Raw genomic sequence first — 18,560 nt, 5'->3', positions numbered from 1 at the left:
AAGCACAGCAAACACTCACTAAAAGCACAAACCTTCACTGCTGCTCTTGAACGCAACTCACCCTCTCCAAGATCCAGCCCCTTGTTGCTAAGCAACCCTAGTAGAAGATTGACAGCAACTTGGTTGGCAGCAACCAAGAAAACTTTATTGAAAGGCAGGTTGTTGTTTTTTTTTACTGGTCAGCTGCAGCGTTGTCATGCAGAAGAACAACACACTTCTAGCTAGCGAACAGAAGGTATATATATATATTCAAAGGTGTATTAATACACACGTAAGTTGATAGTTGACTCTCACTTTCTGTGCCATGACAACGACCCCCCACGTGCTCATTAATATGTAATTAGCTCAGTTAATTAAGCGTCAACTTAACCTCAGTTTAGAGAGCGAGATGACTGAAGGTATCAGTTGCGGACCTCAACGACAGGACGGTATTAAACCGTTTGTATTTGCATAAACCTCATCAGAAGACTTTGAGCGATGCCAGACGTGGAGCCACTCAGATTCCCATCAAGGGAAGGACGACCAAGTCAGCAAGGTGAGAATAATGAGTTAATAATACTAATTAAATGTTCTTAGTTTGTGAAATAACGTTAGATCAGCTGTGACGTTACACACTAATCTTATTTGTTACTAAGAGTTTTTAAAAGTCCAAACAGCAAACACAGGTGTGTCAGGTGATGTCTGGGCTGAGTATGTACCATAAGGTGCCTGTTGCTACTCTCACTACCCTTTTTTGTTTGTTTACCTTTGACCAGCATTGCTGTGGTGGAATTTAATTTTCATTATATTATCGTGCAAAGACATGTGACGCTCATTCACAACTAGAAGTAACTGCTGGGCAAAATCGAAATAGTGACGATTATTTAAGACCAAGTTGATGTCGGTGGCAAAAAGTTACCTGTACGATATACATATATTTACTTACAGTAGTAATTAAGACAGGAAAAAAGCACAAGTATATAGACTATTTAGAAAAGCATGTTTTTAAAATAAGAGGGGAAATAACATACAATATAACTCACATTCTGTACAATTGACAAAACTGTACAGAGATGTATATTACATTATGAATTCTCAATTCGTATCAATGATCGTATGAATCTTATACGGTAAGCTGCAGTGGAAGATAACGGGTTAGGTGGAAGTAATGTTGTTGTTTTTCACTGCAAGGCCCACAAGATAGCAAACATGAAATCTGATGGAGATGCTCTGTTACAGCAGATGGAGATACTCTCTATAGGGGAAATATATACAAAACAAATATGGACGACAGAAGTTAACGTGTACATTATTCAGTTATTACAGTAAGAAAGCTGCCCACACAAAGTCCATCCTGTAGACTGGACTGACTCAGAAATTATATCAAGGAGGCGAATACAGTTTTATGATAATTACCATTAAATATCTAATGTCATTAGTGAAATTGCAGGTGAGACTATTGCATGGCCATCAGACTCACTTGGGCCTGCTCTGTGGCTATAATACCCTCTCTCTCTCTCTCTTTCTCTCTCTCTCTCTCTCTCTCTCTCTCTCTCTCTCTATATATATATATATATATATATATATATATATATATATATATATATATACTGTATAATATAATATGATACTCCCTGCCAATATGATTTAGAGCTTATTCACCCCGCTGGTGACATATCGCCTCACCACCTTCCTACCCCACTCGCTTCTTTCTCTGTGTATTATTCATCTAAACTGCTCAGCAACAGATGGTCTTTATTTCAGGTCTCCCCACAGTTTTTCCTCCACTGAGCCTGAGTCAGCTCACTTCTAGCCATTGTTCAATTAACGGATCACCGTTGCAAGATATCTGTTATCTCAAGCGGGAAAGGTTCAGTAGTCTCACACACAGTTTGTGACCTATTTCATACTGATTTGAGCATGAGTAGTTTGTCTTTAGGTTCTTGACAGTTTTGGCTGTATCTGCTCGGTGGTCATTTACCCGTTTAACTGTTTTAAAGGGGCCAATCAACTACCCCAAACATGTGATGCTGTCCTTTTAGACAACTGCCAGGCAACACCAGACATCCCTTTTGGCCAGGTGGGTGTATGATGGCCTGGTGGTGCATGTTTCACCACCGCTTGTGACAATCGATGATGCTCTTGTGGGCGTTTTGCCTACGTTTGGTCCTCCTTTGGGTGGCGTACACTCAGGTTCATTATGAATCTGTGGGCGGACCCTTTTCTCCAAGGCTGGCACTCCTCACCCTATTAAGTTCAGCACACACACACACACACACACGCACACACACACACGCACACACACGCATGCACGCACACAAAAGTTGGCCCTCAAAATAAATTACTGGAAAATTGGCTAAATTAATTCAATTTGAAATGTCTTGCTTATTATGAACATCTCTCTTCCCCTCTGTCTTGTGGGCCTTGCAGTGAGAAAGATGCATTACTTCCACCTAACCTGCTATCTTCCACTGCAGCTTACAGTATAAGATTGATACGATCGTGGATAAGAATTGAGAATTCATAATGTAATATACATCTCTGTACAGTTTTGTCAATTGTATGTTATTTCCCCTTTTATTTTAAAAACATGCTTTTCTAAATATATTTGTGCTTATCGTTATATCTACTTACTACTGTAAGTAAATGTATGTCTATCTTTATGTATATATTTTGCCCAGCAGTAACTTTTAGTTGTGAGTGAGCATGACATGTCTTTGCACGATAATACAGACAAAAGACTAAGTCAGTATTTCTCAGACGTTGATCTGCACTGTTTTTTACCCATTATGTCAGCCAGATGGCGTCCTTTCACCACTAAGAATTGTGCCCTTGGGTTTGTCTTGAGATGTTGGAATTAGTCGTCTCTGCTCCGTCACGGATGCTTTATGCAACCAGAACTTTCTCAATTTTAAGTTTCTCAAAGTAAAGTTATTGAAGTAGGGTGAATGTTCCAACTAAGGTCTGTTGTTTTAATATTTGTGGCTTTGTGGAATGATGTAAAAGACATCTGTGGGTAGGGTTGGCTTTCAATTGCTTCTCTGAAAACAACTGTTTTGTATGTGATAAACCAAAGTTGCATTAAGAGATCTTAATATTTTGTGTTTCTCAAGATCAAGCAGATCTTCAAGCCGTCTGCTCTGGTAGACGTCGCACGTGTGCTTTGCTCAACAGTCCCTTGCCATGTGTCAACAATGCTGTTTACCATATCCAAGAGCTGAAGATGACGGTGGAAAATTGGTGTCAACAGGTAAACTGATGTCAGATGTGACGCGTGAGAGATTGTAAAACAAATATCCGATAGGAGTAAAACTCTTATTTAAAAGTATTTCTTTCCTTTTTGTCTCGTACCAGTCTGGAAAATATCCGCCAAAGATCAATCAGGACAAGCATCAATACAGCAAAACTTTAAGGTGAAGTCCTCTCATGTTTTTATTTGTTATATATTCGTGTTATATTCAGTAGGATGTAAAAACACAACATGAGTTGAACTCCTTTTTTAACAGATTTCAGTCCAGAGACTCCGATACGGAGTCGGTGACATCTACGGAATTGTTCGTCGAAGGCATCGCAATTAGTGCCAGAGGTGAACCCCTTCTTCTATCATTTCAAAAAAAAAAAAATGTCTTAGTTTTTGTCAAGCAATAGAAAAGCAAGCACTATCCCAAAAGCCAATGTAGATACAGGAGCAACACATAAGTGTGTAGTGGGTACTTCCTTGCAGAATCTCAAGGTTTAGTTTCTTGCAGTTGTGGCTAGTCAGTGTGACAGTAATTCCTACCAGTCCCAGTTACTGGTTCACATCTTTTGTCGACATGATAATTAAAAAGAAACCATCCAGTATCCACTTCTGCTAATAGAATACCATAGATCTTTAGGGTTTATGTTCATGTGCACTTTGCAGTTGGTCAGATTATGTCAACACAGCTTTGCAAATACTAGTTTACTTGCTATTGCTTTTGTTATTGGGTTGAAAGTGCTACACGGTCCAATACAATGCACCAATCCTCTAAAGTTTGTAATCCTCTAGAAAGTTGTCCTTTATCGCCACTATTGAAGAAAATAAATGATGTCCTCGGAGAGGTTGTGTATCTGATTGAACGGCTGGAGGCTGATCGGCAGTATGCAGAGGAAGCTCTCCACAAAGAGAAGAGAAGAAAAAGATTTTTGGAGAACCAAGTCGACAGTATTTCACTTTGGAAGCACCAAGAGCACTCTTTTTTAGTCCAAAAAGGTCTGCGACTAAGACGTTTGTTGTCATTTCCTCATGAAAATATCATGATGCAATGAAAACAATGAATACATGTTTGAATTCATTTCTCACTATTGCTTTTTTTCCAGAGCACGAGGCATGCATTCGAGAAATCGCTGAACTGAAGTGGCAGCTAAACCTGGAAAGAGATAAACTTGACCATGCTCAGGAGAAACTGTCACAAACCGAGTTGTGGAACCAGAGTTTACACGACGACATCGACTTTGCCAAAAAACAAATTCCCATCGTAAAAGAAAACCTGGAGCGACGGAGAGTAATTATAAATCAAATCATCACCGCACAAGCTGAGGTAAACTCTCATTTATTTCATTCTTATGTATGTAACCACAGAGAAATAAGCACCAAATAAGGTCAATTTTCAGATTTGCTTCCTCCTCACACACTAGCTCTTTCTCACTCACTCACCCACTCGCTCTTTTTTAAATCTATTTTAAATCCACAAGTGGCATGGCACTAGGGATTGCAATGTTTGTTGGTCTATTGGTCCAGTCTTTATCCAGCACATTGGTCGAGTAAAATCATTCCATTTTAACAAATGACTGGATTGCCATGAAATTTGGTACAGACATTCATGGTCCCCAGAGGATGCATCCTAATAACTTAAATAATTCCCTGACTTTTCGTTTAGCTTTTGTCCTTTCGAGTCAGGATGCATCAAAATCCAATGACCGGATTCAGCTCCGCTGTACTTCGAGTTGCATGCCTTCTTACAAATATGCCATAAAAGTGTGTCAATAGAGAGGAGGGTCTGACTCAATTAGTACAAATGACATGTGTGTTTATCAAGTCATTGGCTGTAACCCTGGGCTTTGATATTCAATTGTTTATCTTTAATTTAATAGATATTTGCCAAAGCTAAGCAAAGAAATGTTGTAACAACAACTCACTGTTGGCTTATAGGTGCAGTTTGGGATTCATATATATTGATATATTGTCTTTAATATCATAACCTTGATGAAATTGTTGTGAAAATAAGTACCATGATCTCCCCCCTTCTTTTTTTCAGGCTGATGAAGAATACCCCAAAACACAAATGGATCTCCTCCTGGTTGAGAAGGAGAAAAAAAAGATGGAGCTGGACGCCTACAATGAAAAGACGTCACTGGATTCTTTACTGTTGGTGACAAAGAATCAGCTGGATGACAAATTGTGAGTATCTCACTGCAGCGAAAACAGACACCATCAAAGTAGTACAGCTGAGACAGGAGACATCTGTCATAAAACAGGTTTAATGCATAATGAGAGTATACAAAGTGTATACACCAAGTAGGTGTAAGGTAGTGGCCTCTGTCCATCTGTTCTTGTGGATTTGTTGTTTCCAAATGCTTTTATTCTGTGATTTCTTGAAGGTTTTATTCACTGTACACTGTCAAAGTACAAAGCAAGTTACAGAAAACAACTGAAGTCAAATGCATTTATCCCTTTTGCATACTTTTTTATAACCACGCAGTCCTTAAACATTTCATTTGTAATTGCTACTTAAAGCATTTCTGTATGTCGGATTATGCCACTGAGAACACTTGTTTCAGTGCGGCTGTCAGGAGTCTGCTAAAATCATATAAAGGACCCCTCAAACAAAGACACGGTCAACCGCTGCTATAAATCAGTGTGCAAGGTATATTAAACTGCACGTATCCATAGCAACAATACTTCTGCTTGATGCTGCATTACCAGATGACGAGCCTCGCTGTAACGGGCCGAACCGTTCATTTAACAAACTTTAAAAAATGATTTCAATATACAAATTTGATATAGAAAATGAATGGCTTTTTATATTTCTTCTTTGATGCTGATTCTTTGAAGTCAAAACCAGGTCATGGATGATTTAAACTCTCTGAAGGGAAACAATCAATACAGGTTTGATTCCTTAACAACACCTTAATTAAGGGTATATTTTCCTATTCAGTTAAGATAATCCTTTCCTCGTCCCACGGCGGGGAAATCTGCAGTTTGACATGAGTAAAAAGGAGAGTGCAACAACAAGATGCATCAGTAGAAGCTAAAACGAGTGTAATAAATAAGTAATCAAACAGTAAACATATAATAAATAAGTAAAGAGTAAAAAAATATATATATAACCACAGACGGCCTGAATGGTTGAGTTCACATTATTGCACATACGAAAAAGGAAATATAGAATGTTGAAACTGCACAGAATATTGATAGTACCCAGAATATTGATATTGTACAGTGGTATACGTTGATATTGATATTGCACATGATTGAATAATTTGCCAGTTTTTGGTATGTGCACTCTATTGGGAGCAGTGTTGATTGAGCAGTCTGACAGCAGCCGGGAGGAAGGAGCTGCGGTATCTCTCCTTCTCATGCAGCAGCTGAAGCAGTCTGTCCCTGAAGGAGCTGCCCAGTGCTGTAAGAGTGTCCTGCATGGGCTGGGACATGTTTTCTATCAGAAAATGATAGTTTAGCCATTATTCTCCTTTCTCCACCACTTCCACTGGACTGAGGGGGGATCCCAGGACCGAGCTAGCCCCCTTAACCAGTTTGTAAAGTCTCTTCCTATCAGCAGTTGAGATGCTGTTACCTCAGCAGACCACTCCATAGAAGATGGCTGATGCCACCAGTGCTCCTTGCACTCCAAATGACCCGGGTCTCCTCAGCATATACAGTAGAGTCTAGTCTGTCCCTTTTTTGTAAAATGCATTTGTTTTGTCTGTCCTGTTCAGTTTATTGTTACCCAGTTATCATCCTGGTTTGTAGATGATTCTTTCGCAATATAGCGAGTATCATGAGTCGCTTGTGTTGTGATACCATCGCTTAACTTGTATTATAATGTATTATATATAATAATGTGTGATTCCCAACCCTAAGTGAACTCTGGATTTCAAAAACTGCCTTTAATCCACCAACTTTAAGACCAAAGTGTTTTTCCTCTCCAGGGGACATTCACACCAGTTGAAGATGCTCGAGGAAGGTCTATGCGCAGTAATAACGAATGCTGAAAAGACGATTGCACTTACAGAAGAAAAGTGTGCAGCCACAACACAACGTTTCTCTGAAATGATGGAGCTCGAGAAAACTGAAAAAGACCGTGTAAAGGATATTGTCTATTATATTGTTTCTAAAAAAAGGTAGCTTTCAACAGTTTACAAAAGTAGTTCATGTTTGTCTCCTTTATTACAGACTCTGCAATTCAAACTTCAAATTGAGGATGAAATGCGAAAGAATAAGAAATTAAAAGATGAAGTAATTGCGCTGCAAGAAAACATTGAGAAAACTGTAAGTATGGTCACAAAAGTGTTTAAATCATGTAAACACATTTCTTCATAACATCGGTGCTGCTTTGTCTACCTATGTGTGTCTTGATAGTTCATTGGGGTAGAGCGCGGCACATAACTGCCAGACGACGATTGGGCTCTCACTGGAGCTATGCATGCTAATAATGTTTGAAGTCATGACTCTGTTAGGCGTTTTGGATACGTGCATCCACTCAGTGGCACACTGTATGTTATGTTATCCGCAGAGACGTCACGGGGAAGCAGAGGTTTCCTGCACAGAACAGCAGCTCCTTTCAAAACGTAATGCTTTTGCAGCTCTTCATACAGAAAACATGGAGCATGAACAGAATGTGGAAGACTACAAGATGAAAACTTCAGAGAGGTACAATATCAAAGCCAAAACAATGCAGGAACATGTAACATCACCTATTTGGTATTACTATATATACAGTGTTTGTGAGTTTACCATTGCTTTTCTGTGTGATTTTTGTTAGCGAGGAGGCAGTGAAGCAGATGCAGGAGGAGAGGAAGCAGATGCTCCACAAAATCATTGACAATGACGAGGAGTGGGAAAAGGCCAAGGAGGAAGTGACCCGGGTTGTAGCTCAGCACAGTGTCATCCAGACTAAACTGGAAGAGCAGGAGCAGCTCACCTTCAAGGAAGAACAGAGGGCCAGGGTCAGTGACAACATATGTACATCTTCTAGGTATACTGCACGGGTCACTGTTTGTAGGGAAATGTGAGATAGCAAATGTCTTCTTCGGTGTTATGTGGGTCTCTCTCTATGCTCTACAGAATGAGATTGAAAACCTGAGGAAAGTTCTGACAGGTCAGATGACCGCCCTGGAACTGCTGAAGGTAAATTCAGGACGCTCTTCAGAGAAGAAAAATGCAATCACAAAATTGTGCCACAAACAAAGGACATTTAAATTGAAATCTTCAAAATATATCCCTGTATTTTTGCAGACTTTTTCATTTTTCCGTGGAACACTTTGATTGTATATGATGAAAGATATGAAGAGGTGAAGCTTCACAAAGCACAGTCTCAATAAAAATTGAACATTATACGTTCCATAAAGATAGTTTTAAATGCCTGGCTGTATTCAATTGCATCATTTTATACATTCCCACACCCTTTACATTTCCTGTTACTGCTTTTACCTCCTGTAAATGTTTGAAGCCTCTCGGATAATGACATTCTGCTTTGTCTTTTCTATCGCATCAGGGTCAGTGTGCAAATACAAAGGAAGTACTGTATCAACATCAAAGGAGCTCAGAGCTGACTAACATGGAACTTCAGAAAGAATTTGAAGATGCATCCACAGCAACAAAAGAACTGGAGACGCACGTTATGGTAACAATACAGTTTAGTAATTATAATCTCAGTCTGAGGATAATTGTACATTAATAAAAAGCAACAATTTATAACAGAATGTACAAAAAAAGTATAAATCATCTGCATTTGTGACTAATCTTTTGTTTGTATAGAAAATCAATAAATTGACAGAACATTTGGAAAAGACTCAGATTGAACACAGGAACACATTAGTCAACGTTGAGAAAGAGAAAGAACTCCAGTGTGACCACCTGAAAGCTGCTCAGGTAAGAAAAGAACAGTAAATGGTGGCATAAAGAGTCAAAGAACAGTCGCTAAGTCAGCTTTACTCTGTAAAGCTCATTGAGCACAAAGCTAGTCCCGGCTATTTATCATGTCATTCTTTTGTTGAACAAAATAATCTCTCTCTGTCTCTGTCTCTCTAAACACTTTGAAGGAAATACGGTTTCAACATAAATGCAACTATTTGTTTACAGGATTTAAACGCTGCCGTGTTCAAGAGATATGACGACACCCTGGGCAGCATCAGTCACCTTACGAAGAAGAACGAAGAATACCGGGACGCTTCAGATAAAATGGAAGAAATAGTCAAAATCATGTCAGGAGTCATAGCAGAACTTGAGTAAGTTAGTAACACACAGCAAACACTCAAAATAATAGTTCCTAATTGGGACATCTGTGCCTGGCCTACTGGCTGTCTTAAGTTAAAGCTAAAAGCTTTTCTTTATAACACTTCCTACTCAAATGTTTTTTTAGCTTAGCTTTTAAATAGCCTTCATTTTAACTGGTTTGTGAGGTTTTGTCCTTATCTTTTGTATATCTTGTCTGTACTTTTTATTGTTAATCTTTTGTCTTTACTGTATGTTCAGTGTTCTGTAAAGCACTTTGACTTGCCCCAGCATATGAAATGTGCTACACGAACAGAGCTGCCTCCCCTATAATAAAAATGGGATATTATTGTTGGGGAATACTCAATACTTTAATATCAGCCTTTTTGAAAGACAAGGCATTCATTATCAACCTCTTCTCTAAAAATGTTTAGTATATGTGATAATATATAACGTTAAGTATTTCTTAATTAAATGCCTGGCTTTGAGTATAAATCTACAGGCTCCCCCACTGATGCAGTGATCATGTGTGCATGATATTCAAAACTAATTTTAGAATAATAATAGTCTCCTTTTGTGTTTTGATTTCACCTTCCAGAAGCGTTTTTGATGTGGTGGAATTCAAAAACAAGTCAGCTGCTCTCGTAATGAGCACCTTGCAGTCTGATATTAATAACTGCCAACAACGAACACAGCGATCCATGCAGACTCACACTGCTCACGTTACAGCGAGAAAGAAGGAAATGGAAGACAACAAGGTAGCACAATGTTGTTCAGTATTACTTTCTGTAAATACACGACTCTGTTTTGTGTCAAATACTGTGAGACAAGCTGAAGAAAAAAACCATCTCATTGTTTATTTGTTTGTGGATTAGTGTCAGCACATTGCTTGTCACAATACTTCCCTTAAGATGCAGAGAAAAGAGCTGTGTGCAATTAAAATTACAAGCCATGGTCAATCTTGTTTAAGTGCTTTTCCCACAAATGACAACTCACTGTTGTTATAGTCTTTTGTCTGGACAAATTTGATGATGCGTGTCGTGGTGAGATGCTGCTCCTATTTTGTTACCTGTAGGCCAACATTTTCCATCGCAATTTCAATGCAAGCATATTGTTCACAATATCAAATAAGCATATGATCTGGGCTTTTTTTTATATAGCAGTGTCAGAAATAGGCTCTTGAAAGAACGTAGGGACACTCTGCACAGAATGGCATGTGTTTGAACACTCCTTTGTAAGAGAAACCCCTATTTATTGTAAGGTTTTCATCTGCAGGATTATCAGCCCCAGCCAGAGCCTCTTTGCTGATGGGGGTTTCACATGGCTTATCTAATGTGAAATCGCCATGTGGTATATAGTTTCATTAAACGGTGATCAAGAATGCATTAGTTCAAAACAAGAAAAGGCAATGGAGCTTAAGCCGCCATGCATCCAAGTGCAGCAACTTTAAAGAAGTTGTTGGCGTGAGACAATTTAAGAATTAGAAGTCTTCCTCATAGACACAACTCCCATTAGCCAGATAAAAGTTAGCCATGCAAAAAAAAGGGTTTAGTCTCTTCACTTGACGAAATAAGATGAACAACAATACTCCTCACCAAATACAAAGATCAGAGCCTGAAGAGCGAAGGAAATTGGTCACTTTAATCATTGAGACCAATATAAAGCACACATAATGTCTGCATTAGCATAACATAATAAGCAGAGTGTGCATTCAGAAACCACAGTGCATGAAGCAGAATGGTTAGACTGTTTTAGATATTTCTTACCGAAGAGATTTCTTCTGAAACTGCTGACCTCGTACTATACTCTCATAAGCTGCTGCGGGTCACAGCTCCTCTTTCCTATAGAATACAGGTCATGTGGCTATATTAAATACAAGGTAGTTATTTCTAAGATACCCATAGAGGGGATATCAAGGGGAAATAAGTTCACCCCATACAGTATCTGAAAGTGTTGCGTCTTCCATACATGCACCTGTGTCTTGATTTGATCAGGGCTCGTCGTTTGGCGAGCACAAAGTAAACAATGCAAACTGCCGACGCTATCAGTTTCTTATGGGCAATGAAGTGTAATTTGTTCCATTTACACTTCACAACAGCATCAGATGGGCTTTGTCAGTGCTGCATGGAGTAATTAAACCTGAAATCAATAGCAGGCATTTGTCATGTTTACAGCCCCTCTTTCTGCTGGGTTAAACTCATCACTTTAGTGCTGTTCTGTTTTACTGCAGAGACACACTTCATTATGTCTGCAGGTAGACTTGAGGTATTCACCAGCCACATACATTGTTCAAAGGAAAAGAGGACATGCAGAGAGACACAAACTCACTGTGATTTATTTGCTTGATTTCCCAGAAAAGCGTCCATTGTACTTGTATTGCCTTAATTAACGGCATAAATTTAAAAAAGGCGTGTATTGTATTTTACACACACACACACATCTTACAGCTAAAGTATCTTCTTAGAGGTCAGCGTGTGTTACTGTACAGTAAGCTCGGTACTGTATATTGACTCTTCAGTTGTACATGTCATGAAAACATTGATCTACGTGATCATTCATTATGTATTTTACATCTCTAATGAACATAATGTTGCCTCAGCAGTTGTTCTTCTGCCAGTGTAGCTGTGTTCTGCTACAAACATATTGATAAAATGATCATCATACTAACACAAATCCATTTGTTAATTCTGATTGCTCTCATTGCCAAATTTCTATTTAAGTGTGAGAGGCTCCTGTATTCAATCCTTGTTACTTTTTTTAGTATATTGGTGACAGTTCGGGATGCATTGATCAGACACACCAGATAGTTTTTTAGGGCCGATTGTGACCTTATTAATTGGATCTGGTATTGCATTAAATATGGTTTCTTTTCCAACGCATTGGATCAGTAGTAGCTATTGACAGATGCTTTGAATTGATCAGAATCAGGATTTTGAGACAAAAAGTTCTATCAGTGCATAAGCACTGATAATGAAGAGTATGTATGTCACTGTGCCTGCTTGTGTCTTGGTGGTTATTCATAATAGCCACCAGTATTTAAGTTTGATATAAAAAAAAATCTGTGCCATAGATATTGTGCTCAGAATGTGTGTTATGTGTAAATGTTTGTTACTATTATTCCTACTTCTACCAACATATTCTTTTGTCTTTCTTTTATTTCTCTGTACGTTAAAGTAACAAACAGTATTAAAATACACTGTAAAACCTAGTGGGGAGCTTTTACTACAGGCCTTAAGGGTTTCTTTCCTTTGTTGCTTTTTTTCTTGTCACTTCCCTTTGTGCTAATAAACTTAAACTTTAACGGTAAACACATTATTTACCTTTACCATCTTACCTGAACATTTTGTTTTCATGTGTTTGTGTAGGTCGCACTAAGAATTGCACTGAAGGAGAACGAACGGCTGGCAACCGAGTACGAAGGTCTTAAGAAGATCCTCATGGAGGCCAAACAAGAGGCAGTGTCTGCACTGAGCGAGAAAAACCACGCACATAAATCTTTTCATTTTTACACACAGGTACGGTCTATATATCTTTTTTGTTATGCTCACTGTCACCCCTCTCTTCTGGCCCTGCTGTCTTGTCTTCTTTTCCATGCTCTTCTCCTTTGCACCAGATAGCTCTTCTTTGCATGCGCCGTATATCTCAGAGGGTTTTAGTTTGGCACCCAGTTGAGGAGGTGTCTGCAGCAATCTAATAATGATGAGATAACTTGAGTGGAGGAGGATGATGGATGTGACATAATGTAATGATAGCTATGTAGTTTTGCCACCAAGGGGAGTAAAGAGAGAGGTTGATGGTACATGTAAATATTATACCTTCCACATTTTCTTGATTATAGTTTTTCTAAAGCGGCCAGAGGTGAAACGGTTTCTTATTACAAATTTGCCTTTGCTCACCACAGTCACACACACCATTGGTTAGGGATCAACAGCACAGGTTAGGATCAGACAATGAATGTGCCTTCAGCGCTAAAAAAGCACGAGAGGTCTTGACTAGTTGATGCAGACAACTCTGCAGCATTTCACTGTTTAATTTATATAGTTTCTGACACTATTTAACCGGAGTAGAATTACACATGACAAGCATAACAACAGGAAGAAGCCACACTGCTCCTGCAAGGGAAAAAAATCATGTTATTTGTTCCAAAAATGACTAATACCTCTACTTGAGCAATTCCTCATCTAACTGCATGAATGTTATCAAGTGAAAAATGCATGCAAAAATAAAATCCTGTGGACAGGATTTTCCACGCTCATGATCAAAGCCTGATTTTCTTTTACTCCGGATTCAGCCTTCACCATTTTTGTTTGTTTCAACTCCACACTTCTGTAACGACAGCCTCTCGGCTAGTGTTTTATGCCTGAATTTAGTTTTTTATAACAAGCTTATAATCAACAATGTTTCTCAAATGTAGATCACATTTAATCTGATTTATACAGGAACATTCAAGCACCCCTCTTTCAAATTTACAATTATCCTTATAATGCTTGAATTTTATGTCCCAGTTAGTACATATATTACACAATGTGATTACCATTTGTTTGTCACTGGAGGCAACAAGGTAAATGCATTTAACATTGTCAGGATCATTTGAGAGATCAGAGCATTAGAGTGTGTGTGTGTGTGTGTGTGTGTCTCACATTTGTGTGTTTGTAGAGCCTATAATCTCTTTCATTATATTCAAGTGAGGGACACAATGAGTCTCTCTTAAGTATCTTTGAAAGATAATCCTGACACCAGACATTCCTGACATATAATTCAAATGACAAGTTTAAAACCCACCCGTACTATTCATTTAAGATACAATATACACCTTAAATAGAAACTGGCATGAAGTACAGTTAGGTTTCTACTAGTATACATGCATTTCCTTGCAGTGTGCTTTTGCGTCTAAAACTAGAAAAACATAGTGGACTCATAGCTGTGATTTAAAGTTTTCTAAGCCAACACAACATAACCCATAGTTAATATTCACATTTTAAATGCAGGTTATAGTTCTACCTTTTAAAGCTGACACTATTAACTCTTCACAGGTTGACACTAATGTGCAGCATCTCGTGTCAATCGTGTTACGTTATCTTGAGGATAAGGAAGTACTGTACTTATGTACAAATCTGAGGTAGTTGTACTTCTTTCATGTTAAAGGTGAAACTACCCTTTTATAAAGTAGTTCAAATTAGCTCCACCACAGTAAAATGCTGCTTACATTTAATCCAATATTATAATATATATAATAATCACAGGGCCATTTTCTGCAAAAGTACTTTTACTTTTGATACTTTAAGTATCCTTTGTCAATAATACTTCTATTGTACTACTTTTACTTCAGTAAAGGATCTCGACTCTTTGTCCACCACTGATGGTAGTGTGTTATTTATTCTATGTTTATTACAATTGTCACCAACGTCAGATGCAACACAACAATCATCATTATAACAGATGAGATATAAAAAATGTATCATTTAAAAAAATGCAGATTGCATCTTTAATAATGCTTCTATTTCAGATACAGATATTTTTACTCAACTAAACGGTTTCATTCAAGCACACAAGTGTTGCATGTTTTGTGGTTTGTGAAGGCTTTGTATGTTTGTAGTGGAAGAAGTGTGTCCTGTTCATTAATTGTCCAATCAAGACACACGTCAGCTAGTTTATCACATATTATAAACAAGTTTTTCTTTTAAAAGAGAGAATTTAGCAAAACATTAGGATATTTCTCCATCAGAATTCAACAAATGTAAATACATTAAAATAAGCAAAATTCTCATTTGTAAATGAAAAATGAATGATTAATTAGCATCCGATAGCACTTATACGCTTATAGAAATCCTCTTGATTTGTACGTGTAAGCATTGCTTTGCTCATGTAGAGGCTCTCAGCTCTTGGCTTTTAACAGGGAACACCATAAAGAGCATTCTTGTTATTGTCTTTCCTTCAGGAGCTGATGACTGAGCTAATTCGCTTTAGTTTTCAATGCACTGGGGAACACATTGCCAAGCAATGATAAGCTTTGTAGCAAGAGTAGAGAGATGGAGGGGGAAGAAAAGCAATGGCATCTATCAGAATTTAAACCTCTTTGCTTGAAACTGTGTTCAAATAATAAAGCAAGCAGCATGTCTTTCCAAGAGACTAGGAATAATTTCTGGTTTCAGTGGGGGGTTCATGACTCTGTGTGTATGTGTAAAATATGTCTTGAGGGGATTGGTATAAAGTTAAACTGGGTGAAGTAGAAATATTTTACTCATCAGCTTTGCAGTCACAGAGTTTGCCTCGGCTAGAACAAAACTGCTGAAGCATTTAGAGAAAATTAACCCCCCATCCTGGCAGCCAGATGTGACTGGATTCTGATGAGTGCACACGAGTGGGCAGAGAAACCAAGAGACTGTGAAATTCCTGTCAGGCCCGTGTACTGCAGAATGGGCTATTGACTGCTTTCTCTATTCCCCTCCATCATTCTTCTTGAACACTGCCATTAATTTCCTCTCCTGCCTTACCAATTCCTTTTCTCTGCCTTCTCCCCCCCTAGCTCTCTTTGTTGCAGAAGAGGATGCACAGAGCTTTGGTGAAATACTTCAAACAACGCAGCCTCTACAACCAGGCTGAACTGGACCGGTGCCAGGCTCTCTCTCAAGAGACCGACCAGAAAATAAAAACAGCCCAGGTATTTGTACATATACATGTAAAACAGGCGGGAAAGCAGCACAAACCGTCGCCATTCATTTAAATGGTAAATCCTTCTATTCAACTTTGTATCCAAAGTCTAGGTATTCCACCAGAGGGAAGCGTATTCTTTTGCATACTACAGTAACTCCATGTTATGCATGGCATTGTTTGAGCCTCATCCGGCTAGTCAGTTGCCTTGTGTCTTCTTTGCCAAGCGAGGGCAGCCAGGCAAACATCCACCGAGGCTTTGTGCCTCACTGCTGTGGTGGAGTTAAAGACGCCGCGCCACTGTTACATTACATTCTATACATTCAGTCATCAGATCACAGGCTGATGTGATGGATGATGTGTCTGCTACAGTGCCTATGCAGTGACCCCGTGTCTGAGGCTGCCTCTCTAGATAACTCTATATACACACAGCACTTTGTGTTTGGTCACATCGCATTAACATTTGAGCCCGTTTCCTGTTTAGCAGGGGTGTTATTCTGACTTTGCGGCTAATTCAGAGTGAGTTCATTACAACGCATGGAGGATATCAGCAGCTTCTTCTTTGTGAGCAGAGTAACCTTCGGTCCGTCTTGCAGAAGAGTAGCAACATATTCTTACAAGGTTGAGAAGCAAGGATCTTCAATTAGAGGATAATCGGTGTCTAATCTGTGCTGTGATGTGAGATGAGGGCAAAGCGGACAGAGGGACAGTGATGAATCTTTATGAAATGTCCTGTCCAGCATTACCGCAGAGCCAGGTGGCACGCAACCATACCATGGAACTACTTCCACCCTTTTTGCTTCTTCCGTAGGGCATCACAGACCCCTAAGTGGCCATTTTTGTCAGTTGCAATCTGTTGTTGTTGCTGAAAAGAAAATCCCTATTTAGTTTTTTTCACCAAAATTCATCAGATATGCTGGAGTCCAAATATGCTCAGATTTGATTAGACGTTTTCCAGGGGAGTACCTAGTGGAAATAACTATTAAGTGGTTTCCTTCTCTGTTCCTCCTCCTCCTCCTGCTGCTGCTGACATGTTTTTCTGATGGGTCTGGTCCAGACATTACAGGGAGCAGCCATGTCTCAGTGGCCCAGCCTCAAAAGGCCCCAGCAGATCACAGCTCAAGGCAGGGAGGGGAGTGGGGCACAGGGGGGAGGAGCTATCAGAGAGCCGCAGAGTGTGAAGGACAAAAGAGCTGGTGTATTCAAGCGCACCACACCGTCACCCGTCACAGCTCAGCGCAGGGTCCATCAGAGCAGGCAACACTCACTTTAAACAGGCTCCTCATGAGCAGTCCAGCTCAGCGTCTATCCTCCAAAAAGTACAACCTATATGAGAAGAGAGAAAGAAAAAAAAAAAACGATTAGGCATAAACACACAATATGCATAATTGCTTAAATATTAAGACCTTTTAATGTGAGCCTATCACAAAGACAGTATGCATATTACACGTTGAATTTTAGTATGTCATTACTAAACACAGAGATTCACGATTGCATGATACATTATCAACGCACTTTGTGAGAAAGAAATGAAGAAATCAAAGGAACTGATACCGGTTGTGACTGGAGTTAAACCAGGCTGAATCCCGACGAGGCCTATACTAATCCATCATGTCCACTTAACCCCACAAGCAGAACGTAAGAGGGGTCAGGTTAGCGCTTTCACGGCTAAGGCGTGCTTGAATCAGAAGCCAAATGGCAGTTTGTTCAAAAGTAGCTTGAGGGGAGGAAGGCCTAGGAACCCTAGGGTGGGCGAGTGGGAGTGGGTGGGGAGGGAGGCGGGCGGTGGTGGGAGTTGTGAGGAGGGGGCGGGAGGGAGGGGGGGGGGGGGGGGGCGGGCTGTCATCCTGTTACACTCCTGCCAGAACTGGCAGTTCAGCTTTGTGTTCTGCGAGTTTACACTAGGGATGGCATAATTGACAATGGCTAACAGCGGAGAGCAGTGCAGAGCCTTGTTGAATGGCCAGTAATGATTGGAGCAGACGCCCACTGCCCCAGTCCCCGGGGACTGTAATCCAAGATCCTGTTTCTGATATAATTGTTAGTCAGAGAATTTCTGCATGGCTAGGCCGGTTCAGATTCCCAAGCTGGTTGACAGTGCCAGGCAGTTTAATAGAAAAACTGGATGCTGAGGTTTTTAAAACAGAAGAGCACTGAACCTGGACGTGGTTCACCAGGAGCCTCTTGTTCTCCTTCCTCACAAAAATAAGAACGAGATGGTAACTTTACTTCCACGAATGTAGACTCACCATCAGCTGTGTGTGTGTGGGATGCAGATAGAGCGAGCAGTTTGTGTTATTGCCTTTCTTAATTAGCTTGTTTCCATTTATTATGTTATTCAAACAGGAGGAGTTGTCAGCAGAAAGTCAGCTCATCTCTGCGTTCCTGCAATCCTTGACAGATGACTCTACTACCACTGATGATGCCGGAGTGAACAAACAAGCCAGTCCAGGATCGAATGAGTAGATGCCTT

At 39.6% G+C, this 18,560-nt stretch overlaps 1 protein-coding gene across 1 annotated transcript; it reads left to right on the top strand.

Annotated features, from left to right (window-relative positions):
• Nucleotides 1-477: 477 nt before the first annotated feature.
• ccdc178 (coiled-coil domain containing 178) lies at nucleotides 478-17,360 on the top strand (the record flags this gene model as incomplete). Its single annotated transcript, XM_079172937.1, is given in 20 exon segments — nucleotides 478-535; nucleotides 3,093-3,229; nucleotides 3,334-3,392; nucleotides 3,486-3,565; nucleotides 4,010-4,213; nucleotides 4,321-4,541; nucleotides 5,259-5,401; nucleotides 7,153-7,306; nucleotides 7,397-7,492; nucleotides 7,737-7,873; nucleotides 7,986-8,169; nucleotides 8,288-8,350; nucleotides 8,718-8,846; nucleotides 8,981-9,094; nucleotides 9,305-9,450; nucleotides 10,035-10,194; nucleotides 12,802-12,951; nucleotides 15,963-16,097; nucleotides 17,134-17,179; nucleotides 17,182-17,360. Coding segments are annotated over 20 exon segments (2,595 nt in total).
• Between the last annotated feature and the right edge of the window lie 1,200 nt (nucleotides 17,361-18,560).

Source organism: Pholis gunnellus, assembly GCF_910591455.1.
Source record: "Pholis gunnellus genome assembly, chromosome: 14".
NCBI classification, from domain to species: Eukaryota; Metazoa; Chordata; class Actinopteri; order Perciformes; family Pholidae; genus Pholis; species Pholis gunnellus.
Note: the sequence above shows the minus strand (reverse complement) of the source record. Positions and strands in the feature narration are given on the sequence as shown.